The sequence below is a fragment of the Medicago sativa genome, chromosome 3 (genome assembly GCF_051527215.1).
Source record: "Medicago sativa cultivar Bolivia chromosome 3, Bolivia_mono, whole genome shotgun sequence".
NCBI classification, from domain to species: Eukaryota; Viridiplantae; Streptophyta; class Magnoliopsida; order Fabales; family Fabaceae; genus Medicago; species Medicago sativa.
The window spans coordinates 78976958-79002693 of record NC_140751.1 but is presented as its reverse complement, the minus strand read 5'-3'; the positions used below and the strand labels follow the sequence as shown (position 1 = coordinate 79002693).

The window sequence follows — 25736 nt, the reverse complement described above, 5'->3', positions numbered from 1 at the left end:
TTAAAATATCTTAGAATCCTAATCCAATACACCCCCTAAGGCTTTGTTTGAGAGTCTGGAGGGAACGAGAAGGAATAGGTTTGGGAGGAGAGAAATATAAGGGAAAGTTGACAAATCTTTCACATTTTTTGAAAGAGTATTTATTTAGAGAGTGATAAATTAATGTTTATGATTAATATATTTTTAATTGAGTCATGCTAATCGATGACCCCGGGGTACTAATTAAGTATACCAAAAAAGAAGTTATTACCGTAAAAAGATTTTTTTTTACTTTTTATAAATTAATTATACAATTTTAATGTATTAAATACTATATTTTTTTCCATATTATTTTTTAGAGTCTAACAGCGATAAGTCGACGGTTCAAAATAATTTTGCTCATACAATCAATTAAAAATAGTTGTATGTGCAAAGTTATTTTGAACTCTTTATCTTTATTTTAAAGAAACTTAATTAACTTTTTTTAATTTAAAATTTAAAAAATAAATTGCGGATAAATTTGGAAGAGTGAAAACTTAATTTTATAAAAAGATTCGGTCGTTCTCATAGCATAGCACAGTATAAAAAGATAAAATGAAACTACCAGGCTATTAATCAGCGTAACAACCCCTTAACCCCAATATAAAAGAGATCAAACACCTCTTAATAATAATCCACTTCTTTTCATTTCAAACTAACACCCAGAGAGAGAACTATTTTGAACCTTTCTCTATCGCTTTCGTTTTCAATTAGGGTTAGGGTTAGGGTTTGTGTCATCGTTGTTTCAAATTCGTTGAAGAAGATGCAGATAAGTGAGATATGGAATTACGTTCGATTCAATTCTCCTTAACCAATCCAATTCAATCGCGTCGTTCTTTTCAAAACCCTAATTTCACCATGCAATCTTCCAGTATGTCTTCCGTCGGATGTCGATTCCGTCTCCGATTTCGTTCGGCATTCGATCCTTATTCAGCTGCTTCCGAAGCTTTTTCTGAAAACCACCTCGCTCTTCGTATTCTCACTCTATAGTGTTAACCTCAATAATCGTTCGATTCCTCTCTTTGGTTTTTGTGAGGGGGATTTTCTTGTTTTTCGCGTTCATATGGATTCTGAAATTGATGATGTTGGTGTTGTAGAGAAAGATCCAACTTTGCGTTACGCACGGGTATGATATTGTTAATTAGTTAATATTTCTTCATTAATTTCTAATTTTTGTTTATGGATTATGATCGATTTTCGTTTTTTTTCTTTCTACAGTATGATGAAATGTTAGGGAAAGGAGCTTTCAAGACTGTGTATGTTTCTCTCTTTATCAACTTTATTATAATTTTATTTGAATAAACCAACATCAATTTAGTACCTAAACTATGTAATTTTAATAATTAGTTCCCAAATATAAGAAATCCGTCAAATTAGTTCATAAAGTATATGAAAATCTGTCAGTTTTGCATCTGATATCTTAATGGAGGGGACGAATTTGATGAATTTTATATAATTTAGGGATTCGTATTATATTTATATAGTTTAGCGACCAAGGAAGTGTTTGGATAAACAACTTATTTGTAGATAATAGCACAAGTGCTTATTATGATAAGCTTATCATGATAAGCGCTATTGCTTATGTATAAACTTTCGTAAGCTAGTTCTATAGCAAAGGATAAAATAAAATTAACTTGTATTTGTAAATGCTGTATGTTGTTTTCGTAAGCTATATTGGAGAACTTATGAAAATAAGCAGAAAAAATCTTTTGAAAATTGTCATAAGCTGGTTTCATAAGTTCCCCCAAATAGTCTCACAAAACTTATGCCAGTTATAAGCTCAAATAAGTCAATCCAAACAGGCCATAAATTGAGAATGGCATGATAGTTTAGGAACTAAATTATTATTATTTTTGTATTTTGTTTATTTATTTGGTTTATTTATTACATTATTGTAGATATAAAGCTTTTGATGAAGTAGATGGAATAGAAGTTGCTTGGAATCAAATTAGCATAGAGGATGTTATGCAGTCACCACAGAATTTGGAAAAGTTGTATTCTGAGGTTCACTTGCTCAAGTCACTGAAACACGAAAATATCATTAAGATGTATAGCTCTTGGGTGGACGAAAAGAGCAGCAATATCAACATGATAACTGAATTGTTCACCTCTGGGAGTTTGAGGCAGTATGTTTTGTTGAATTGAGTTTGCTCTGTGATTTCTACTTTTATTTTGAGTGATCGATCATTTATTTTGTTTTTGCTCTGTATTGTAGGTATCGTAAGAAGCATAAGAATGTGGATATGAAGGCTATCAAGAACTGGGCTAGGCAGATTCTTCGTGGGTTGTGCTTTCTGCACAGTCACAACCCACCTGTTATTCACAGGGATCTAAAATGTGATAATATTTTCGTTAACGGGAACAATGGACAAGTTAAGATTGGAGATCTAGGATTGGCAATTGTCATGCAGCAACCTACTGCCCGGAGTGTCATTGGTATGATGCTTTAGCCTCTCTAGAGCTTTCCACTTGATTAAATTTTTCAAGTTAACTAAGTGTTTTTTTTATTTTTTTTATTTTAACTTTTGATGGGTACAGGTACTCCAGAATTCATGGCCCCGGAGCTTTATGAGGAAGAATACAATGAACTTGTTGACGTATATTCCTTTGGCATGTGTATCTTGGAAATGATCACCTGCGAGTACCCGTATAGTGAATGCAAAAATCCGGCGCAGATATATAAGAAAGTTACCTCTGTAAGTTTGCAGGCTCTGGAGTTCATTGAATTTTTCATATTGTTTCTGTTTTCCTCCTCTATAAAAATACTTGTTTGTGCTGATTTTATGTTCTTAGATTTTGCTCATCAGCTTTTTGCTTCATTCAGGGTATAAAGCCGGCTTCTCTTGCTAAAGTGAATGATCCTGAAGTGAAGCAATTTATAGAGAAGTGTTTAGTTCCAGCATCTATGAGATTACCTGCATCTGAACTGCTGAAAGATCCATTCCTTGCCACTGGAAATACGAAGGAGATCTATCATGGTAACCTGCTGCTGCCAAATCCCCTCAGCAAATCAATGAATCCACCAACTTGTGAGCCCCATCCCATGGAGATAGATTCAAACGTCAAGCATACATCACCTAGCTCCTCTGTGGAAAATAAAGAAACCTCTCAAGTTTCATCAAATCATGATATCCTGAGGAAGACGGAGAACAATGAATTTAGGTTAAGAGGGGAGAAGAATGCTGATAGGACAATTTCACTGACACTGCGAATTGCTGATGCTAATGGTGAGTATGATTCAGGTTTTTTTAAAATTTTACTTTGTGCTAAATTTTTTATTAATTTATGTTTCTGTAGGTGGAGCGAGGAATATCCATTTTCCATTCTATATCGATTCCGACACAACAATTTCAATTGCGGAGGAGATGGTGGAACATCTGGAACTCAAGGATGAGGATGTAGCTGTCATTGCTGAGCTAATACACAACATGATTTTTAAGCTTGTGCCTGACTGGAAACCCTTGTGCGAGAACTCATCTGGAACAGATAATTTGTACAGGCCTTTGGAAGCTCAGAATGAACAGTTAAACTGCCATTGGACATTGGGGTCAAATAATTTTGATATGAAGTCAATGTATGAGGATTTAGGTCACTCACAACTTGATGGGGAAGATCAGGACAAACAAGAATCTGTTTCGTCAGATATTTCAGCTGAGTATGGGACTGTAATTGCCACTGATGCTAAAGGTGTAGAGCAAGATTGTTTTATTCTTCATGAATGTTGCAAGGGGAACGGCTTAAACACCAATCCAGATGTCAGAATTTGTGGTCAAGAAGATGGAAACAGTAATCAATCAGAGAACTCAGCAGTCTCATGTTGCAGTCCATCCAAAAACCTTGACATGTCAAGCAAATGTTCTCTTACTGCATTTGACCAAGATCATTTAGACGAGCTTCAGTTGGAGATTGAAGCAATTGAAATCCAGTATCAGCAAAGTTTTCGCGAGCTTATGAAGATGAGGGAGGAAGCCATAGAAAATGTCAAAAAGAGATGGACTTCAAGGAAGAATATATCAGTTATGTAATGCACGAGGGTGATTTTCTGATAGTTTTGGTTGATTTAATTTGTTGATTTTTTTGGTTGATCATTTTGTTATTGGTTCATTTGAATTGATTTCTGTCTGCTTTATACATTGCTTTAGAATTATCTTGATGAGTTATATTGATGATGATGAAGAATTTTTATTTTGACATACTTAAAGTGTGAAACTGTAAATACTTGATCAAATGCATTTTTTTTGGATGACTTTATTCCAAATTTGATGATTACTTTTGGCCAAATAGCAATTGTGGCCCCTTGTTTCTAATTGCATGATTTTGATCCCCATTTAAAAGAACTTCGACCAATGATCTTTTGACCATTCAATTATCACATAATGTGGTAATAAATTATGTGGCCTATTTTTAGTGGCATGCTTTTCACTTGCCCTGTTTATATTGTTAGATCACCTAATTTTTTGCTACGTTATAATCAAAATAATGAATTGGTCAAAGTTTTTAATTGGAGGATCAAATGGAGAGACCAAAACTGTGACTATAGTATATGAATTGGTCAAAATTTTTAACAGTATATGTAATTATGTATGGATTCATATTTAGTTTAGGATTTTTTTTAAGGAATGTTGATTAGGATTTTGGTGTCAAGTTTTTTTTTCCTTTTTTTTGCTGAGATTTAGTGTTAAGTGTTTTTTTTGACAAAAGTGTTACGTGTTAAAACTGAAACACTTGCGCATTATCGTATAATTTCATTCTTATACAGAATAAAATATTCAAAATATCGAGGTTGAAATATTTTTTTCCTTCAAAAAAAAAAAGGTTGAAATATCTTTTTAATCCTTATAAAATATCCTCAATCAAATTTAGTTTTTACTTATTTTTATTTTTATAAAAAGGGATTCCATTAACTAGTTAAACGGGGTGGAGTCCTTGTGAGCTTAGCTCAGTTGGTAAAGACAGTGCATAAAATATGCAAGGTTTGAGGTTCGAAACCCGGCCACCACAAAAAAAAGTTAAACGGGGTGGACTGGCCCCTACAATCCAACAAAAGGAGTCCATGAGAAAATTACAATCAAAATTAAACAAGACAGGATGAAAAGGAGGATCGTGGCCATGCTTAGCTAACATACTAACACAAAGATTAACACTTGGGAAACAGTGATATGTCACAGAATTTAGGAGATTACTTTGGCCAAGTTTTTACATATATTTTCATGAAAAAATTATTAAACATGAAAAGTCTTGTAGAGACTAAATTTCACAATAAAGTTAGAGATTAAACATGAAAAAAATTCACGAAAACCACTAATGATTGTTAAGATGAAATCCATGAAAAGTCTTGTAGAGACTAAATTTGAAAACAAAGAAGTTTTTTTTTGAAGGACATTTAAAAATGAATATACTTTATTATAGAAATAATGATTGCACTTTTTTTAACTAAAAAAATTATATTCATCCATTTAAATTGATAGAGTACATTAGTAATAAAAAAATCATAGAATATATCATATAGAAACACAAATTCTATATCGCTAAAAATGAAAATGATGAATCTGCGAACAACTCACAACATCCAAGTTAATAACATAAAAAAGAAAATACCTACAAATAATGTGTCAAATTTAAAATGATTGAAATATCTATGTCATCGGTTAGGCAATGTTGATGTCCTAATCATTAGTTGAATTACTAATTAATCGAAGTTGATTTGTTAATCTAAACCAAATGACCGCCACAACAAGACATGAAATCAAACGAACACCACACTAAGAGGGGAAATAAAATAAGACTGCATTGAGGCGAAAAAATCACAAGAAACATTTGATCTATGTAAAAACCACTTGTTTAGAATAAAAGAGGGGGAAAAGATATACAAGGTGATTCCAAGTTAAAAAAATAACACAAAAATGAATGTACTATTAAGTGACATTTCTATTAATATATAAATTATTTTTGGACTTTCCCTGGAAAAAAAAAACTATTTGGACTTTTGTTGTAAAAAAACTATTTGGAGTTTTGTATAAACGATCGTCAAGATAATGTAATAAGATTTAAGGGTTAGATTTGTTAAATTCACATTCTACAAATGCATGAAATTTTGGCACATTGTTATAATCCTGAATTAAATTGACTTCTCCGGTTCTCCATTTGGGTGATGTATTTCGTCTCAGAATTAATTTTAAAGTTTTCTGAACATATTCTAAAAAGGAGTTTGCTGACCATTTGCGCATATTGAGTGATAAAACTCTCTGCACGCAACTACATAGATTAATATATTGATCCGAGTAAAATTACATAGATAGTAAAGTTATTTTCAAGAGATTTAACACCGTTGTATTTCGAAAAAAATTCAAACTCAAGTTTTGGTTGTTAAGCCGTAAGAGCTCCCTTAATATATCATTCAAGTGCTCTTGGATTGACATTCATTTCTTGACTTGGCAACCGACTATTGAGATTTTTTTTAAGGAAAAGCGGTTATACGATACCTAAAAACACCAATCGCACGCACGTGTTGAGTGTTTTTCTGCGATTGCTAATTCTTTCTCCAGGGTTCAGGATTATGAATCGCGATTCCTCCATAACCAAATCGATTCAACAACACAACTCATAAATCAATTTCAACTGATGATCTAGCTGCTCCAAGTCAGTGTCTTTGTTTAATCTCTCCTTGTGAGAAATATCCTCTCTTATTCTCTCCTTTCCTTGTGAGATGTTTATTGTTTAAGTCTCTCCTTGTGGGAAGTTATATTTTGTCTCTCCTCTGTGAGAAGTTTTCCGTCCTTTTTCTTCCTTTTTCATGGCAAAGCTCCTCTTTAACTTTTCACAGAAAACCACCACGACCCTTTACCCTTCTGTCATTGTATTTCATCACTTCTGCTGGAACAAGTCCCATAAAGTCCCTCCAACAAGCATATATCAAGCTACATGATGGGTATCAATTTCATCGCTAGCTGTCCGGCCACTTCCTAAACCGCCCCCAAGTCACAAATTAACCAGTGATCTGATCCCGAGACGGCCCCCTCGAAAGCCAACATGGAAAAGTTTTATTTGGGTTTCTCTGCTATCTTCCCGTTTGAGAGTGTGGTTTGGCTCCATGTATTTGATTCTCTGTTATTTTATTTAATGTTTTGTTTGCTTTTTGTTATTGTTGGTTTATTTCAAGTTTGCATGCCATGTGTTTGTTGAAATGCTAGTGAAGGATTCGTCTTATCGGTATTTTGTTATGAGTAAGGAATTCATGGCGACAATCAGCAAACTCAACATCCTCTCAGCCTCACATAGGACTTTTCAACGAATGATTGTATTGGTTATCACAGAGACCAATTATAGTCAATATGCGCAAACAACAACACAATCTTTTTTCCGGAGTTGGATGACATCAAAGACCATGGATCTCAAAAGTTTGGTGATCTTGGACCATAGGTGGAAGGAGTTAGTGTGGTTGTTAGGGTATTGTTTTTGGAGTATTGTTGCCTTTTTGTTTTCTGAACTTTATAGATGTATCGGTAGGATGCATCCTACTATCTTGATTGTTAGGTCTAATCTCAATTTATGGGTGTAGGGAATGTCCCAACTCTTAATCGATTGTATTATTTTTTGCCTTTGAATGAATGAAGTTTTTTGACTGTCAAAAAAAAAAAAGTGCTCTTGGATTGTATTAATTTGGTTTAGTTTTCATCATATTTTATTTCAATCATTTTTTAAATATGTCAAAATATTTTATTTCAATCATATTTTTAATATTATAGCCCAGTTGTATAACATATTCAATGACAAAAAAATATTCAATACAACCAGAAATTTTAAAATTTGAGATTGATTACCATGCACAATGAAAACACACACGTCTAATTATATTTCAATTTTATTTACATGATGTCATGTGATTATTTGTTTTTTTTTTTTACTAAATGATGACATATGATTTGATATTTGCGTATATACTCTCATGTATAATATTTAAATTCTTAAAAAATTCTGTAAAGTAAAACTATCAAGATAAAATAATTTTTGCCAAAAAAATAAATAAAGAATAATGCTGTTGGGTTGCTGACCGTCCAAAAGAAAACAAAAAACACAAACAACTGTAAACCTTTAATACTCGATTTAGAAAATCTTCTTAATAATGCGTATAGCATATAATTGGAATGAAGCCCTTGAATACACATAATTTTTCTCTTGTTTCCTAACAAAAAAAATATTCATATAAATCAATGGAAAATATTTTGTTGACCAATTATTACAACCTTCAAAGGAAAAATAATAATATTTTCGTAAACGAATCAAACATTTTAAAAAGAATGGGTATGAGCACGTCACTTTTTAAAAATTAATTTGATTGAAAATTAACTTCTATGAAAATATCTTATCTCATAAGAAAGAATTTAGGTAATATATTTATATTGAATATATTTGACAAAACCTGCATAATTAAAAAGTAATGAATGCAGGGGTAGGAGTTTGAACCCCGAATTTTTTTATACATCCATGTGAGTTTAGTTCAATTGATAGAAACACTGTATTATATATGTAGACGTTGATATTCGAACCTCGGAGTTTCCACTTATTTATTTTAAAATTATGAATTATAACTACTAGACTACTTAACTAAAAAAAGTAATGAATGCTAGTATATAATCCATAAAATAAAGTAGCGCTAAAACTCTTGAGAGGAGCTTCATTGTCCATTGTAGTTCTAAAGTCTTTATAATTACGGGTAAATGATATCTTATTAATACAAAAGTAAAAGGTTGTGCAAAGCTGCAAAAGTTATTCAAAAGTGTGTCAAAAGTTATTCATATCACTCTAAAGTTGCACTCCATCCCTCTTAACATACGACTTATTTACCTAATTCAATATATCAAGAACTCAATGTGTTTTTTTTTTTTTTTTCTTTCAAGAGGAATTCAATGTGTTGCAATATGGTAGGAGTAAAAATCATTGATTGTACCAAAAAACATTTTATAATGCCAACTAATTCCGTTTCATATCTGAATAGGTATTAAGATCAAAGATTATATAACTTCCTAGTTTTAGACTAATAATAAAAAGTAATAAAAAATATAAAAAGGAAAATTAATTGGGTTAGATGTAAATCAAAGATTTAGCAATATATATACTCATGTTAATTTCCACTCCTGGAACGACAAAAGCAGAAGCACTTCCTTCTCCTCCTTATTTCTTTTTCCATTCTATTTCTTTACACCATGTCAAAGAAAAAGACTAGTTTAGGTCGTCAAAAAATCCCTATTGAGAAAATACCTAAAAAAAGTCATTTACAAGTTACATTTTCTAAGCGTCGTTCCGGACTTTTCAAAAAGGCTAGCGAGCTTTGTACTCTTTGTGGGGTGGAAATTGCAATTGTTGTTTTCTCTCCGGCCAATAAGGCCTTTTCATTTGGCCATCCAGAAGTTGAGTCTATCATTGATCGTTATCTTAGTCGAAATCCTCCACAAGAGTCTAGTTCTCACCAACTTGTTGAGGCTCATAGAAATGCCAATGTCCGCGATCTCAATGTGCAACTAACTCAACTTCTTAGCCATCTTGAGATTGAGAAGAAGCAAGGGGAAGAGATAGATCATGTGAGGAAAGCTAGGCAAATGCAATTTTGGTGGGAAAGCCCTGTTGATGAACTTGGCTTGAATGAATTGCTCCAATTAAAGGTTTCTATTGAGGACCTCAGGAAGAATCTTGGAAAAATTGCTAGCAAATGCATGATGGAACAATCCAATGTTTCTTCTTCAAATATTGGAGCTAATGGATTTTTAGGTGTAGGGATTAATATTGCTTCCCCACTTCCTAATAGCTATTATCTTGGTTTTCGAATTTGACATCTTGAACATTGATTTCTTATGGTTTGGTTTTGGATCCAAATGAGTGAATCATGTACTAGTACCTCACTAGTTATTTGTTCACTTCCAATTTATTGGTTTGAAATTTTGTGTGTTAAAAATAGATGTGGGACAATTTGACATGATTGGAAATAATTTGTTCCCACATCAAGGACTCATTGGCAATAATTTTTTCACATCATCATTGATTGGTTTGTCCTTATTTTTGGATGTGTATATGTGACAGTCGAATGCTTCCTATTGATACACATATACACCAACATCAACAATAGTACATGTAGTTGCATGATTTTGTTTTGATGCACGTAGTTGAATGATTTTTTTTGGGTCAAGAGTTGAATGATTTTTTTAAAACATTATAAGGTAATTAATCAACAAATAGTGAAACATATTTTCATTGTGCCATGAGAGAAACAAACAAACAAAAACAATTATCAAGTCATTGACAAATATTTATAAAAATTATCACCAACAACTTTTTTAGATTATGGATCCATCATTTCCTAAAATGCAGTTTTTTTAGTGAAAGATAAATTACCCATCAAATTGTTAGAAATTGTTCTGTGTATTCATTCATTAGGAGTTCATAAATTAGACCCACTTATGTTGGGTTTCATTCCTCCAACTGAGCTTGTTATAATCACAACCAATATAGAAGTATAAAAGAAAACGAAAAATAGAAAAACAATGAGGTACAATCTTTGTTCAGGTCATGCAATGCGGTTTCGGTCAATGATCTTTGCAACTATAGTTTCATTTATTTTCATAATGAATTAGGATTTTCAGTGTTACAGCCAATATATATAGTACTGCGCTAGCTCAATTCCTTCTCCGCCCTTTACCCCTCTTCTGTGTATATATGAGCCATACTCAACAAAGTTGTCCCATGTTAATTATAACACCTCACAGTTTATTCCACACTTAAGTAAAAATTAGATGTTTTTTTTTTTTAATCATGCTCGCATGTATATACTGCTTCCGAGAGGTTAATCTTTGTTTTGATGTGTAATGTGTTACCTAAGCATGGTCATGATGCTTAGAGGATGCAGACCATAAAAAGTGTGCATTTTGCTATTATCACTCCATTTACTAGCTTAATTTGTTGTCAAACGTTACTCTTACTATAAAGTAACCGCACAAACTAAACTATAAAGTATGAGTAAGTATGTTTTTATTAATGTGAATCCCATGTTTGCTTGTAACCACACAAAATGAACTATAAAATAAAAGTAGGCTTGTTTAAGAACATTTATGAACTGGAAAATTCTCATACCTATGACATAAACAACTCATAGCCTGAATTATTTAAAATCAGAACTGAATTTGCCATTTTCCACTTAGCAATAATACTATGATATAATCGTTTTTCCATTGTCTCGCATATCCTGCCAGTGCCATAAGAACATTCGTACTTTATGATTAAGGTTGAAAAATAATAGCATCTAGTCATAAATTTTCAACCTTAATCTCAAGTATTTCTAAATTAAAGCCATCAAGATAGCCCAACTAAAAACCATCTTTAACCTGCCTAGAGTAATAAAAAAAACACAGATAATACACCCAATTATTAAGACTAACTTTTGTTTAAAAATTCTCTTTAATTAGCTGTAGTGTTAAATAGTCTATCTTTTCTCGTATATAAGAATCCTATGAAACTTTTGTGAAAAAAAGAAAAGAATCCTATGAAACTATTCACTTGCTGAGTCCACTTAACATAAGGATTTCTTGTTAAAAGAAAAATTAACATAAGGATTTCAATATTAATTGCATGTTGATATAAAGAATAATTAAACATCCCACAATCATTAGATTTTACAAAAGTCAAAATCTTCTAATAATGCAAACAAGTTAAAACTGAGTTTCATATAATCATGCATTAAGATTGAAGATTTTATAACTTCACAATCCTCCTGAATTTAATCATGCATTTTCTTTTTTGTTGGACAACATTTTCCCTTGTCTCAAACAAATGAGAATTTTACCTCATACCCTATTATCTTTACCCTTTCCTCCACATTTCTATGAACCCAATTTTGCCTCAACAAATTTGAAAAGTCACATTTTTGTAAGCATTTCGGACTACCTATCACTCCCACCCTCACCAAGGTGTCGCTACATGCCTGTAAAATTCACAATAACGGGGAACAAAAATTCACAATTGATAAAAAGTCGCATTTTAATATCTTAAACATGCCTAAAAAAAATCATGAAAAAATTTAAAATCTAGTTCACTTTTATGGACTTATATATATCACATAGTCAAAAGTAAAAAAAAGATCAAATTACACATAGTTAGAATGTATTTTTATTTTTACAGGATTATTTTTAAAATTTTGCTTATATTACAAGATCATTTTAAAGAATTAATCCAAATCCAAATATTGTGTAAACATCATCGTTGAAGCTTGAGGCTTACCATGGAGAGAGGATCCTTTCTAATGAAAATCTCTCTATGTAGTAATTAAGAGCCTGTTTGTTTTGATTTTTTTTTTTATCTTTTTAGTGTTTGTTTTAGATCTATTTTTTGATCTAAAAAAATCAATTTTTTTTTACCTTTTTAGTGTTTGTTTTAGATTTAAAAAAAATTATTTTGTTAAAAAAAAATCATTTTTAACCTCAAAATGAAAAACTACTTAAAGCAGCTTTTCCAAAATCATTTTTTTTCTAAACATAAGGAATTCAAATCTTAAAAAAAATGATGTTTACGATAGTAAACAAACAGAAATAGCTTTAGATTTTTTAAAAAATCTCTAGATTATTTTAACTCAAAATTTATTCTTTTTAAAACTGAAACAAACACACCATAAATCTCAACCATTAAATACACTTTCTCATCATTTTTTAATATCAAAACGCATTCTTTCAAAGACTATGACCCCACATGATAAAAAACCATAAGAGACCCCTTATAACATCCACTATGAATACATCTTTTTTTAGGTACTTAAATGGTTCTTACGTGTACACATCACTCATTTATCATATTTTTTAATAGTATATATGATAAACATTCAATCCATCCAACCCAACATCTCATACATATTTCAAAGAAATAAGACCAACCAATCAACTATCAATAACTTTATATCTTTACAATTTAATTTTTTAATATTAAAAAAGTATGAATTTTGCTTAAAATTGAGGTCTTAAGTGAGATCCCATATCTTATAAAACCTCTAAATGTTTAAGACGCTCCATCGAAGAGGTGTTAACATAACCCTAGTGAACCTCAATAGCTCAAAGCCATACCATACATATGCTAAGCGGCTAAACCTACGCGATTATTGTTCATGTTTCCCAGCAAGTTCAAAATAACATAACACATATAATCACGTGCGAGAGAGAAAGCAGAAGCTGAAAAACAAAACAAGATATGACAGGAGACAGGAGCAAAGAACTTCTTCGATTGGAGCACAAGAATACCCCCTTTTCTTCCTTAGGTTTCTTTTTTTCTACTATGCATTTTCTTTTCTTTTTTATTAATTTATTTTCTATCTCTGATAATTTGCTGAATTTGTTTCTTTTATCATTGCAGAAACCACTCTTCTTGTTTGTGACAACAACAAAGAATTAAACACTCAAACTAAGAGGCTTCCCATTCATGGAACCTCCCTCACTGCTCCTCTTCCTCCTAGCCAACGTACTCTTTCTAATTCATTCCCTTTTCTTTTTCTTCTGTAATTCTTGATTTTTATATACTCATAGTGTTCTTGTTTCAACTATGATGTTAACTGGTATTTGTTGCAATGATTCCATACTTAACAAAAACACTTAAAATGCTATGTGAGAGAATTGATTGATGTTTGTCTACAATGTCACACTTTTTATTGGATGATGGCTACTAATCTGGTTTGCTTCTGAGCTTTATTCTTTTAACCGTATTGAAATTTGAACAAGTCGCTGTTGTTCTGTGTAGACTATGTTTAGTAAAAAATAGTAGATAGCTAATAAGATAGCTGATTGAATTTGTAGTGTTTGGTAAAATTAGCTAAACTAACTTTGAATATGAAATGACATAAAAAGAACGTGTTTGATTAATATTTAGTTTTTTTTTTTTTTTTTCATTTAAGATGACATGAGTAAAGTTGAGAGAAAAAAATGATAAGATATAAGCTACTTGAATTAGCTTAACAAAAAAAGCTATAAGCTTGTTAGAAATGATGGCTACCAAACGTTTCTTTTAGTCACATGAGCTTATAAGTCATCTATAATTTAGCTTATTGTGCTTGCCATACAGACCCTTGGTACAAAATGTTGTCAATATAGATCTACTTATAGTGGGTTTGAATAAACCTCTTTTTCCGCAATCTGTGTATGACAATGCTGCCCCATACATGTATACTAATACTTGAATCCATACAAATTATTATCAAATCGTGTTTCCTGCTAGTGTAAGAGACCAATATTTGACCAAAGTGCTTTACTGTCAATTTTTCGTTAAGTTTACATCTGCAGCCTTGAATTCAGATTCCAATCTGAACATTTTCTACACAGCCATTAAGTCGTCAAAAAGGATTCTGTGGTCTTAAACTTATTCCTGGTTTGATTCACATAATGTTGTGGTGCTTTATACAACCTTGTCTTGCATGTTGTCCCAATTGTCTGTTTGTTAGAGAAGGCTATTCTTATAAGTCACATAGTTTAAACTGTAAACTCAAAGTTCAAGATTTTGTATCATATTGGTCATCTATTATAAATTTGAATCATTGACTTGTGTGTGATGATTTTTGTAAGGTTTTGTATCATATTGATTGGTAATCTATGATCTACTATCGCACATGCACTGTTTTCGTTCTTGTACGGCTATATATGTATGCGGTTTTAAACTTTTAAAATTATGGTTCTAAGAGAAACAACACAAATGTAATTGATAAGAATGATATAATGTTAGTATATCACCTTTTGCCCTAAGATTCCAGTGTTGAATATCAATATCTGGTTATATGATAGTGGCTTGAAATGATGTAGTCGTCGCTTGAATATAGCAGGTTCTTTAAAGAAAGTTAACAATATAAACTACAATTTTTTTAGACCATACTTTGTGTTATTTATGCAGTTTTAGGGAAGGTTAAAGACTTCCTAGGAGTGATGTCAGAAGCAAATAAGCGGTTGGAGCATGATGCAAAGGTTAAAACTTGATTTGTAATTGAAGATATAATTTTTACTGCTTTGTCGCTATTTTTTCCCCCTATTTCCTTATACATCCAATTCAAAAAACAAATGTAGGATCATCCAGAGAAATATGATTTTGAAGAGTTAACAGGAAATGAATCCGAAGTTATTGAAATGGTCAGTCAATGTTCTATCACTTTTTGTATATCAATAACCCCTTCATATCAGTCTATATTCATATTACTGACTTGCAAATAGTCAATTATTAAATTATTTATTTTCTGTTTTGATTTCTGGCAGGATTTGATGCTTGGCGTTGCTGATCTTCATACACCCGAGGCTGTGGCAGCTGCAGAGTCAGCTGTTTCCAGTTGTCAGCCTGTGATTTCATTGGCAGCTGATGGTAGTGAAATAGATTCAGAAGAAGAAAGTGGCGCTGATGATGACGATGAGGATGCTGAAATTGATAGCAATGTTGATGGATGTGATTATGGAAATGACGGTAAAAAGCCTTCGTCCCTTGACCAAAAACATACTTCTGGTTTAGATTATATCCATGAAAAACAGAAAGGAAATCGTCGTTCGAAAAAGCGTCCGGCGATAGTTGAGCTATCATAAGGCCAATGAGTATGACAATCGATATACTTAGATGAGAGTATAAATATAGTTATGTTACGTGGCCTCGTGAATTTGATATCTCTTTTGGCAGAATTCTTAGATAACCTTTTGACAGCAATTTCTTATTCATCAAATGCCAGCCCTATATATCATGCAGTAGTGTTTTGTGCATGTGAACAAAGCTATATTTACCTTGTAAGCTGGTCCAAATCCACCTTGTCCATGCTTATTTGCATCAGAGAAGTTGTCTGTAGTTATTCTGATGGTGTCAAATTTTGATGATGAGTATTGTTTATTTTCATTGCCTGATTCAGTTTCACCTAGTTGGCGAGGTAGTTAATTATAATAATTGAGCTTTACATGTAAAATATTGACTGTTTGGTTGGCAAAGCAAAAATGTTCCAAAAGTTTCAAAAACAACTCTTCAACTTGAGACCAAGCCGAGACTAAATAGATGCAAAAATAAGAAATCACATGAAAAAATTATTGCCTCCAATCAATAAGCATAAGGACTTACTCTCAATATGGCTTCCTCACTACTAAATAGATGCAAATAAAGATCACCAACCCAACAAAGACAACAGTAGGTACTGTAAAATTATGGTGACGACAATGAGTAATAATCTGTTGTTTCCTGCATAAACCCAATACGCCTTCTAATTTACACAATCCACTGTTGTATATTTAAAATTATTTCAAAAATTATTATTATTATTATTATTATTATTATTATTATTATTATTATTATTATTATTATTATTATTATTATTATTATTATTATTATTATTATTATTATTATTATTATTATTATTATTATTATTATTATTATTATTATTATTATTATTATTATTATTATTATTATTATTATTATTATTATTATTATTATTATTATTATTATTATTATTATTATTATTATTATTATTATTATTATTATTATTATTATTATTATTATTATTATTATTATTATTATTATTATTATTATTATTATTATTATTATTATTATTATTAATGAGAAGAAAAAGAAACGTGGTTGTAGTGTTGAATTTTTATTCCTACTTTGTCTCTAGGCAAGTTACCACTTTGACTACCATTTTTCAATTTAGATTAATTTTGATTAACAGCCAAAATTGTTTGTTACCTATTTACTTGCTATTGAGATATTACTAAGAGTCTTGCCATCTTTTTAGCAACTGCTTTTGGTCAATCTCCACTTACCTAATTAATAGAATCCACTTGCATTTGGATTTGAGTGGAACAAAAAACGTGCTTAACGTTTTCTCTCAGCATAATACCTTTATAAATAAATCAGTTTTTCAGTACGTGAAATGCAGAGTTACATACCATTCTTCTAAATATTGTTTTATTACTTCTTTCAGTCTTATAAAAAAAACTAAGTGTCTGAGTCATCTGAGTTATTATTTCTCGTGTCTTGATAGCATCGGTACGATTACCACCGAGAAGAACCTCTTGTATTATGGGGGAGTTGCGCAATTCTGTGAATAATTTCTTAGTCTAGTGACGTAGTCACGCCTCAGGCCTCAGGTTTTACGTTGCATTTTATTGTTTTGCAGGTTGTGATCCTTCAGTCACCTGCCTTCCACAATCTAAGGAATTATGGCTGGAGATGATTCTAACAATGACAATAAGAAGAATGTCTCGGACTCTACCCTTGTTGTTGCTACTGATCCTCCTCCGACAGTGGTCACCTATGCAAAACAGTTCCCAGACGTTTCCAGAATTGAAGTTTTTGATGGCCATAATTTCCGTCGTTGGCATGAACGCATCTTCACACTGCTAGACATCTAGGTTTGTCGCCATACAATTCTTTCTACGTTATCTGATTTATGTTTGGATCTTTACTGTTCCTACAAGGTTGCCAAAGAAATTTGGGACAACATGAAAGTTTGTTGTTGGAAACTATCTGTGATGACAAATGAAAGAGGACAAAGAAATCAAAGTGCAGATTATCACCACCAACTCCTTTAAGAATTGAAGGCGGAGAACATCATACTTTCACACGTGTTTGTCGCTGGTGCCTTGGTTGAAAAGTTGCCTGACTCATACAAGCAATAATTGAAACATAAGCACAAGCTGATGTCTCTTAATGATCTCATCAGGCACATAATCATTGAAGACACCAGCAGAATGGAATGCAGAGCTGCACGAGCCAAAGCTTTGCACTCAGAGCAAATCTAATCAAAAACAATACACGCAAACAACATTGAAGACACCAGCAAAATGGAATGCAGAGCTGCACGAGCCAAAGCTTTGCACTCGAGAGCAAATCTAATCCAAAACAATACACGCAAACAACAGAGGTATGAAAATAAAACTGATCATACCCTCGGAGTAACTAACCCCAATTTTAAATCAAACTTAAGGTTGTTGTGTGTGTAAAGAAAGGTCATAAAGCATGTCACTGCAGATATCGAAAAGTGAATGGCCTCCTAAGCCAAAATCAAATTTGACTCAGGTTCGAATGTTCGATTCACTTTCCAATATCTGCAGTGATATGCTTTATGACCTTTCTTTCCACACACATAGCAACAATCTAGGTTCGATTTAGAATTGAGGCTAGTTACTCTGAGGGCATAATCATTTTTATTTTCATTCCTCTGTTGTTTGCGTGTATTGTTTTGGATTAGATTTTCTCTCGACTCCAAAGCTTTGGCTCGTGCAGCTCCGCATTCTTTTCTACTGGTGTCTTCAATGATTATGTGTCTGATGAGATCATTAAGAAACATCTGCTTGTGCTTATGTTTCAGCTGTAGCTTGTAATCATTCCATGAGTCGGGCAACTTTTCAACCAAGGCATCAGCGACAAACACGCCTGGAAGTATGATGTTCTTGAAGTAGCAATAAACGTCACAAGAAAGGGGGGGTTTGAATTGTGACCCTTTTTAAATTATTCCTGAAACTTTAAGTTATACTCAAAAAAAACTTCTTGGTGAATATTAGTTTAATAGATAGATAATTAATTGATTTTATATAAGGGACCAGAATGTTCTGGAGAGTGATAATATAAGCAGAATGAGAAAAATGATATTAAGCTGAATTATAAAGTTAATTTAGTTAGGACCAGATTGTTCTGGAGAATGATAAAACAATATAATAGACTGAATTTAAACTTTAGTTAAATATTTAAGCAGTTGTTTTATCTTGGACCAGAATGTTCTGGAGGCAGTTTAATTTGTAAAGTACGAATTAAGTTAGGACCAGAGAACTCTGGATTAATATGATTATAGTTAATTAGGACCAGAATGTTCTGGAGATAGTTAAAAATAAATACGTGTGATAGTGTGTGTATATTGTGTAAATTAAAAGAGATAGAGAGTAGAAGAATAACACAGGAGAGTTATCCTGGTTCACCAAACCCGGCTACTTCCAGTCCCCACACACCTCGTGTGAGATTATCCACTATAGTATACAGTTGGTAGAAACTTCTAACCAACACTATAAGGTCTTGATCACACCAGATCAGTCCAGAACACCTATCTCAAACTATTAAGCCCAATAGACTTGAGATCTAAATTACACTTTTGTAGGATGATGATTTAGAACTAAATGTCTCAAACAAAAGAGACTTTTACAAACACAAACTCAAAATGTTATCTCAAAGAGATAAGGAAAATAAATATAGTGAAAGCTTATGGAGTTTGCTTTGTGATTGTAGAACTAAAGATGTAGAACTAAAGATGATGAAGAGATTGATAGCTTTTCTTGCTTTGAGAAAGTTGTATGCTTTGTATTTCAAACTCTCAGTCTTAAACATCAAGGCCTTCCTCTATTTATAGAAGTGAGATGCTTGCTGCCCACACTTGATAAAATAGCTGTCCTTGCTTTAATTCAAATCCCTTTTGCGCTCCAAACTTTTTGCTCAATGGAAAGGTATGAAAAAATACACTTGCAGAATGCTCTTGAGCCTGTCCAGAACGTTCTTGAAAATCCAGCAAGCTTTGGAAGAGAGTCACGCGTTTTGCCAGCAACTTGTGAGTTTGCAACAGCTACTTGGATGTGACTTGATGATGTCACAATGTGATCTCATGTGTATGTCATGTAAGAAATATCTTTCTTCTTTATGGGTCATTTTCCTTAATGGATCAAAAGCTTTTAAAGCCCATAAATGTATATTTACTCCAAATCAAGTCATATGATCTTTTCCTTAACTTGGTGAGACAAAATATTCCATATTAATTTTCTTGCTCTTAATGATATATAAACCATTACTCATAAAGCTTGCTTTTGTCCAGTAGCGTGAGTTTTCATGTTGGTGGCTTTTGTTATGTGCAAAGATCATTCTTGAGATCATTCTTATAACACTTTTCTTCACAAAGAATCATTAGTAGATAACAATATATAATTTAAATAAATATGTTTGTAATCCTTAAAATAATAAAAAGGATTTTGCTTCAACAGTTCTCCGCCTTCAATTCTTCAAGGAGTTGGTGATACTCATTGATCCGCACTTTGATTTCCTTGTCCTCTTTCATTTGCCATTACAGATAGTTTCCAACAACAAACTTCTGTTTGGTAGCATCCTCAGCAGTGTACTTGACATTCATGTTGTCCCAAATTTCTTTGGCAACCTTGTAGGAACAATAAACATCAAAAAGTACATCAGATAATGTAGAAAGAATTGTATGGCGACAAACCTTGTTAGCATTTGTCCATTTTTCAATTTGTTTGGGATCTGATTTGGCTTCATCTGGTTTGACATCAGTAAGAGCGGAAGCGACACCGTGGACGTCTAGCAGTGTGAAGATGCGTTCATGCCAACGACAGGAATTCTGTCCATCAAAAACTTCAATTCTGGAAACGTCTGGGAACTGTATTGCTTAGGTGACCACTGCCGGATGAGGATCAATAGCAACAACAAGGGTAGAGTCTGAGACATTCTTGTTATTGTCATTGTTAGAATCATCTCAAACAGCCTGAGAATCTCTCAACTAAGTAGAGAGAAAGTTTAAGCAGCAATAAAAGGTTCTGTAATCTTAAGACGCTGCTTATGTGCCAACAGAATGAAAAAGAATAACAAGAAAATCCCAATTTTTAGTTGATAAGTGTTTAAAAGTGATATATTTCATATAGGAGTTTAGGCATTTTAGTGACTTGTTTTGCAAGATTCTCTATGGAAAACTCCAATTATTGTGTAAATATGTCATTTATGCTTTTGAGCCTTAGTCTACCCTTTTTGTGCAGGAAAATACAAGCAAGGAGCAAGAAACGTCAAAGTTCAATGTCCTACGCTATTAGCGTGTCCTACGCTATTAGCGTGATGAAGAAATGGCCAAGGTCAGAGAGATACGCCATTAGCGTACCTGGGGCGTAGGTTTTGGAGAACTCTTGAAGAGTACGCTAATAGCGTATTCTGAGCTATTAGCGTACAAGCTCCTGAGAGCTACGCTATTGGCGCACCTGGAGCGTAGCTAGTCAAGAAGAACTACGCTATTGGCGTAAGATACGCTATTAGCGTAAATACTCCAGAGAGATACGCTATTGGCGTGGCTGGAGCGTAGCAGCAGGGCAAGGCCAACGTGGCACTCTCCTATTGGCCAGATTATAGGCCGCCTTACCACGCTATTAGCGTGAGTTGCGCTATTAGCGCAGGTGTAAAAACACAGGCCATTTAAATAGCATTTTTACCTCTCTTTTAGAGACTCACTGTTTTATTGAGATATTTTCATACATTCTAGAGAGAGGTTAGAGCTATTTCAAAGAGAGAAACACAAAGCAATTGGTTTAGGAGTAGATTCAATTCAAGATCGCTTTGGACACGAAGGATCTTGACATGGAATCTTCATCTTTCTTCATCTCTTGCATAGTTTACATGTCTATGTGTAGCTATCATCTACTTGTAGTATTGAGGTAATCAAACAAGCTATTATGTAATCTTTTGATCTTTTAATGTATAAGGTTCTAGCTTAATGATTCAATATTGTTGTTATTCTTGCTTTTAATGCTTTCAAAGAGATTCAAGATGATTTGGACACGAACTCTTGAATCTAGAACTAGAATAACAAACTATCTTAAGTTATATCACTCTTGACAAGTTTGTAAACCTTCGATAATTGCTTTTAATCAAGAATTTAATGCTTTCGGATACTTAATCAGACTGGACACGGTCGATTAAGTTATCCGATCGACTTTGTTATCGTTTAAGGGATTTGGACACGAATGTTTAAACGATAACTTAGAAATAACGATATCGCTTTGGACACGAAGGATGTTGTAGAAATGATTGTGATAATATTGGTTATAAAGCTAGAGTCTGTTAATCGATCGAGAGATTGCTGCTGTTATGCTTGCTCGTTATCTTATACCGCAAGCGAAATAGTTCGATCTCATCTCGTTTTTACTTTTATGTCGTTTAGGAACATAGTTTTACAAACAAACAAATTATATCCAAACCCTTAATGTGAACTATTGTGAAGACGCTTATGACATACGCAACTCCCTGTGGAGACGATATTAAAATACTTATCTTGTTTTTGATGCAAAATATACTACATCAAAATGGCGCCGTTGCCGGGGAGTAGCGGATAATTTCATAAGTATCGAAACAATTTTGTCATGTTAAGCAATTTTGCACAAAAACTGATTCTTGTAAATTTGTTGTACATATATACACATATACTTTCTTTTATGTTACTAATCACTTGGTCAAGTCGATGTGTCCAATCGAGAATTCAAAGGAATCTTAGAAAAGAAGGTCGTGTTGGCATCACGAATAGATTGGTCATTAAAGCTTGATGAGGCAGGTGAAAGTCGTGCCACTTGCCGGTTGAACTAGAGCACAAAGCGTTTTGTGCGCACAAAGCGTTTTGATTTCTTAATTTTGACCAAGAGTAAGTGGGTGAATAGAGGAAGGTTCAAATACAACAATGCGGAGAAATGCGCGACAAGCGTTGAATCCTCTAAAGTGTACAAGGAGAAGGTAAGCGCTATCATGGCAAGAGGATTGTGAAACAAAAACTTTGAGCCCGGACAAATGGTGTTACTGTGTAACTCATGATCTCGGTTAATCCTGGGAAAGTTCAAGTCTATGTGGTCTAATCCGTTTACAATCAAAGAAAAAAGGCCTTATGGAACGGTAGTGTAGAAGTTCCAATGACAAAGTCCGACTGGACGGGGAATGGGTAAAGATTGAAGCCCTACTTCGGTGGTGAAATTGATCGGTGTTTGACGACGATTTCACTAATCGAGCCATGATTTCTTCAAAATGCGTCAAGCTAAGGACGTAAAACAAGCTCTTGCTGGGAGGCACACCCAGTTTTGTAAGTATTTTTTTTTTTTTTTTTTTTTTTGCATATAGGAGTAGTACATATACATTTACAAGCAGAAATGAAAGACTTTGAAAAACTGATCCTGAAGCCTCACGCCAATAGCGAAATTTGCGCTATTAGCGTGAGAGCTCCAGAGAGCCACGCTATTAGCGTGAGTTTGGCGTGGGAGAAATTTTTTTTGTGGGCCCAGGGGATTAACTCCCCATAACTTCCCACAACCCCTCTTTTTCCCCTTTTACGGTTTCATTCCTTCATTTTCTCACTCTCACACACAAAACAACTTCTCTCTCACATATAACCCTAATTCACAAACAAGGTTTCAATTGGTTTCAAGCATCCATTTTTGCATCTTTTCTTCTTGCATTTGTGTTGCTTCTCTCTTCATTAACAAGGTTTGATCTTCTCTTCCTATCTTTGTTCTTGAATTTTAAAAAATCTATGTTTTTGACATGATTAGAGATGATTAGGTTAGGGTTAGAGTTTTGATTTGTGAATAGAGATTGTTCTTCATTGATAATAGTTGGAAAAGGAACAATAATCATAACCCACATGCAACAAACATTCATCTTTTGATTTTGACCCATTTTGTAAATTTGAAAAATAAGGGTTTTGAATGATTTGTATGCCAATGTTGTGATTTTGATTCCTTTTCATGATTCTATTGTGTTTTAGAGACATAGGATGAAACCTAGGGTTGAAATTTGCTGGTTGGTGTTGTGAAATTGCAGGAACAAAGATTTTGAAAATTTGAAAATTGCAGGTACGAAGAACTACGCTAATAGCGAAATATACGCTAATAGCGCAACTTTTCCAGAAAAATTTCGCTATTAGCGTACCCTACGCTAATAGCGAAAGTTTCCCAGAAAAAAATTTCGCTATTAGCGTGGCAGGCGCTAATAGCGTAGATCTTCCTACTTGCCCAGATTTTCAAAATTTTTGATGTTTTTAACTGACCAATTCTACTTTGTGCTAATATTTTCTATGCAATATGTTGGTGTTTCCTGGTTTTGTTGCAGATGGCACCGAAAAATGTTGAAAAAACTACCGGGACTAAACGTCCTAGAGGCAAGGGTGCCTCTTCCTCTGCTGCACCTGCAATCCCAAACCGTTTCCCTACCCCTGCCCACTCTGCCAGGTTTAAGAAGATGGCACAGTACAAAACCTGGCACGAGAAAACCTTTGACATTCACCCTAGTGGTGAGCATGCTGATATGCTCCACATTTTCACTGGTCGCAAATGGACCAAACTCCTTGTGCCCGCAACCGAGATTAACACCGACCTAATCAGGGAGTTCTATTGTAATGCTGTCCCTGATGCCTCACCCGCTACCTTTGCTGAGACTTTCTCTTGGACTTCTTATGTCCGAGGAAAGCAAATCCCATTTGATAGGGATGCAATCAATGATTTCCTTGAAAATGCCCTAAACCTTGAGCCATCTGAGGACCCCACAATGCCCACCTTGTGTACCTATGCTAAGAGAAACGCTCAAGGAAATTGGAAATTTCAGCAAATTGAGCGTGATATCATGAACAAGGGTAGACACTTTGTCAAGAATGACAAGGGAGAGATTAGGCATGCACTTACCAAGGAGATGACCGCTACTGCCCGCTTAGTTTTCCAATTCCTTGTCCACAATGCCCTTCCTAGAGCCCATACATCCGATGCCCCAAAAGCCGTTCTACCACTCATCTGGTGCATTTTGAAAGAAGTGCCTGTTGATATTGCTCGCATCATAGCCAATGAGATGAAGGCTGTGGCATTGAAAGTTGCCACAGGTGCTAAGAAGGTGGCATTGTTCTACCCGGGTTTGATTATGGGATTGCTTAAGGCTAATGGAGTGCCTATTTCTGGACCCTATGATGAAGATATTGAAGGGGCCATTACTGACACTCATATTCGCACCTGGGAGAAAACAGAGCAGAGGGCAGCCCAATACCATTTCTCTGATGATGAAGGTGGCCCATCTGAGGGTGCTGGTTCTTTTGACTTTTCAGGTTTGCAGACCTTTATGCTGGAGCAGCAGATGCATAACCAGTATGTGAGGAACCAGAACAGCTTCTTAATGGATCAGAATGAGGCAATTTGGAGGAGCAACATGGGCATACACCAGGACCTCTACAATGCTCACATGCATCCGGGAAATGCTGAGTACCCGGTTATGACTCCTGAGCAGTATCAGGCTTATGTTCATTGGCCTGAGGGCAGGCCAAATCCTTATGTGGGGGTGGCTGATGCTGTTGATGATGAGGCGACACCTGATGATGCTGGAGTTGTGGGTGATGATGATGTATACCAGGATCTTGATATGGATGATGCTGGAGAGGATGATTAGTGATCTGGGTTTTTAGTGATGTTTTTCTTTCTGCTTTCTAACTCTATGTTTTTTATTTCATGTTGGAACAGTTGTTTTTTTTTGGTTGTATTTTGTACTCTTCAAGCACTGTGGTTTTAGTGCTTGATTTGTTACTTTGTTACTTTATATTTGGTTTAATAACTTAGCTTTTTGGTTTAATAACTTATGCTTTGGATGAAATTTTTGTTTACATCTTGCTTGTGTCTCTCAAAAGAAAATTGCTCATGAACAATAAATTTTAAAGTGCTCCATGGAGCCATGTTTGAGCAAAAGCAGGTGAGTGATAATGATATTACTTGTGATAAAGCGTAAGGCCAAGGTATTGGTTTCCTGTTATTCTAGGTTTTTAATAAGAATTTGAAACTTGTACTTTGCACAAAATATATATCATGTAAGTCTTTTCATAAACATAAATATCTTTGAACCACTTAGTACTTAACCTAAATGTGAGGTAGCTTCAATCTGTTGTATATATGCTGGAGACCGATAATCATCGTTTAACT

General features: G+C 33.7%; 3 protein-coding genes across 5 annotated transcripts; all 3 read left to right on the top strand.

Annotated features, from left to right (window-relative positions):
• Window positions 1–651: 651 nt before the first annotated feature.
• Window positions 652–4276, top strand: LOC146940581 (serine/threonine-protein kinase WNK8-like). Its single transcript, XM_085754260.1, has 7 exons — window positions 652–1144; window positions 1237–1274; window positions 1917–2144; window positions 2234–2454; window positions 2557–2714; window positions 2843–3245; window positions 3316–4276. Exons 1-7 carry the CDS (start codon window positions 1082–1084, stop codon window positions 4041–4043), a joined length of 1839 nt encoding a protein of 612 aa, XP_085610386.1. The 5' UTR covers window positions 652–1081; the 3' UTR covers window positions 4044–4276.
• Window positions 4277–9221: 4945 nt separating this feature from the next.
• LOC146940580 (agamous-like MADS-box protein AGL61) lies at window positions 9222–9972 on the top strand. The gene has a single exon (XM_085754280.1). The coding sequence runs from the start codon at window positions 9222–9224 to the stop codon at window positions 9843–9845; it is 624 nt and encodes a 207-aa protein (XP_085610406.1). The 3' UTR covers window positions 9846–9972.
• A 3056-nt stretch (window positions 9973–13028) lies between these two features.
• Window positions 13029–20315, top strand: LOC146940579 (uncharacterized). Of its 3 annotated transcripts, XM_085754278.1 has the most exons (7): window positions 13068–13306; window positions 13402–13506; window positions 14923–14993; window positions 15093–15155; window positions 15279–15480; window positions 17168–17402; window positions 20190–20315. In XM_085754278.1, the coding sequence occupies exons 1-6, from the start codon at window positions 13240–13242 to the stop codon at window positions 17392–17394; spliced, it is 735 nt and encodes a 244-aa protein (XP_085610404.1). In that variant the 5' UTR covers window positions 13068–13239; the 3' UTR covers window positions 17395–17402; window positions 20190–20315. The 3 variants fall into 3 exon arrangements, with proteins under 3 accessions (XP_085610405.1, XP_085610404.1, XP_085610403.1); XM_085754277.1 differs by lacking the exon at window positions 20190–20315 and having other exon boundaries at window positions 17168–17530; XM_085754279.1 differs by lacking the exons at window positions 17168–17402; window positions 20190–20315 and having other exon boundaries at window positions 13029–13306; window positions 15279–15897.
• The last annotated feature ends 5421 nt before the right edge of the window (window positions 20316–25736 follow it).

What these genes read in the sequence shown, in the direction of transcription:
- LOC146940581 (XM_085754260.1), top strand. Translation starts at nt 1,082, where the DNA reads ATGGATTCTGAAATTGATGATGTTGGTGTTGTAGAGAAAGATCCAACT. An exon ending in ACCTCTGGGAGTTTGAGGCA is followed by an intron (nt 2,145 to 2,233) that starts GTATGTTTTGTT and finishes TCTGTATTGTAG; the next exon opens with GTATCGTAAGAAGCATAAGA. An exon ending in TATATAAGAAAGTTACCTCT is followed by an intron (nt 2,715 to 2,842) that starts GTAAGTTTGCAG and finishes TGCTTCATTCAG; the next exon opens with GGTATAAAGCCGGCTTCTCT.
- LOC146940580 (XM_085754280.1), top strand. Translation starts at nt 9,222, where the DNA reads ATGTCAAAGAAAAAGACTAGTTTAGGTCGTCAAAAAATCCCTATTGAG.
- LOC146940579 (XM_085754278.1), top strand. Translation starts at nt 13,240, where the DNA reads ATGACAGGAGACAGGAGCAAAGAACTTCTTCGATTGGAGCACAAGAAT. An exon ending in TACCCCCTTTTCTTCCTTAG is followed by an intron (nt 13,307 to 13,401) that starts GTTTCTTTTTTT and finishes TTATCATTGCAG; the next exon opens with AAACCACTCTTCTTGTTTGT. An exon ending in TCCTCTTCCTCCTAGCCAAC is followed by an intron (nt 13,507 to 14,922) that starts GTACTCTTTCTA and finishes TTATTTATGCAG; the next exon opens with TTTTAGGGAAGGTTAAAGAC.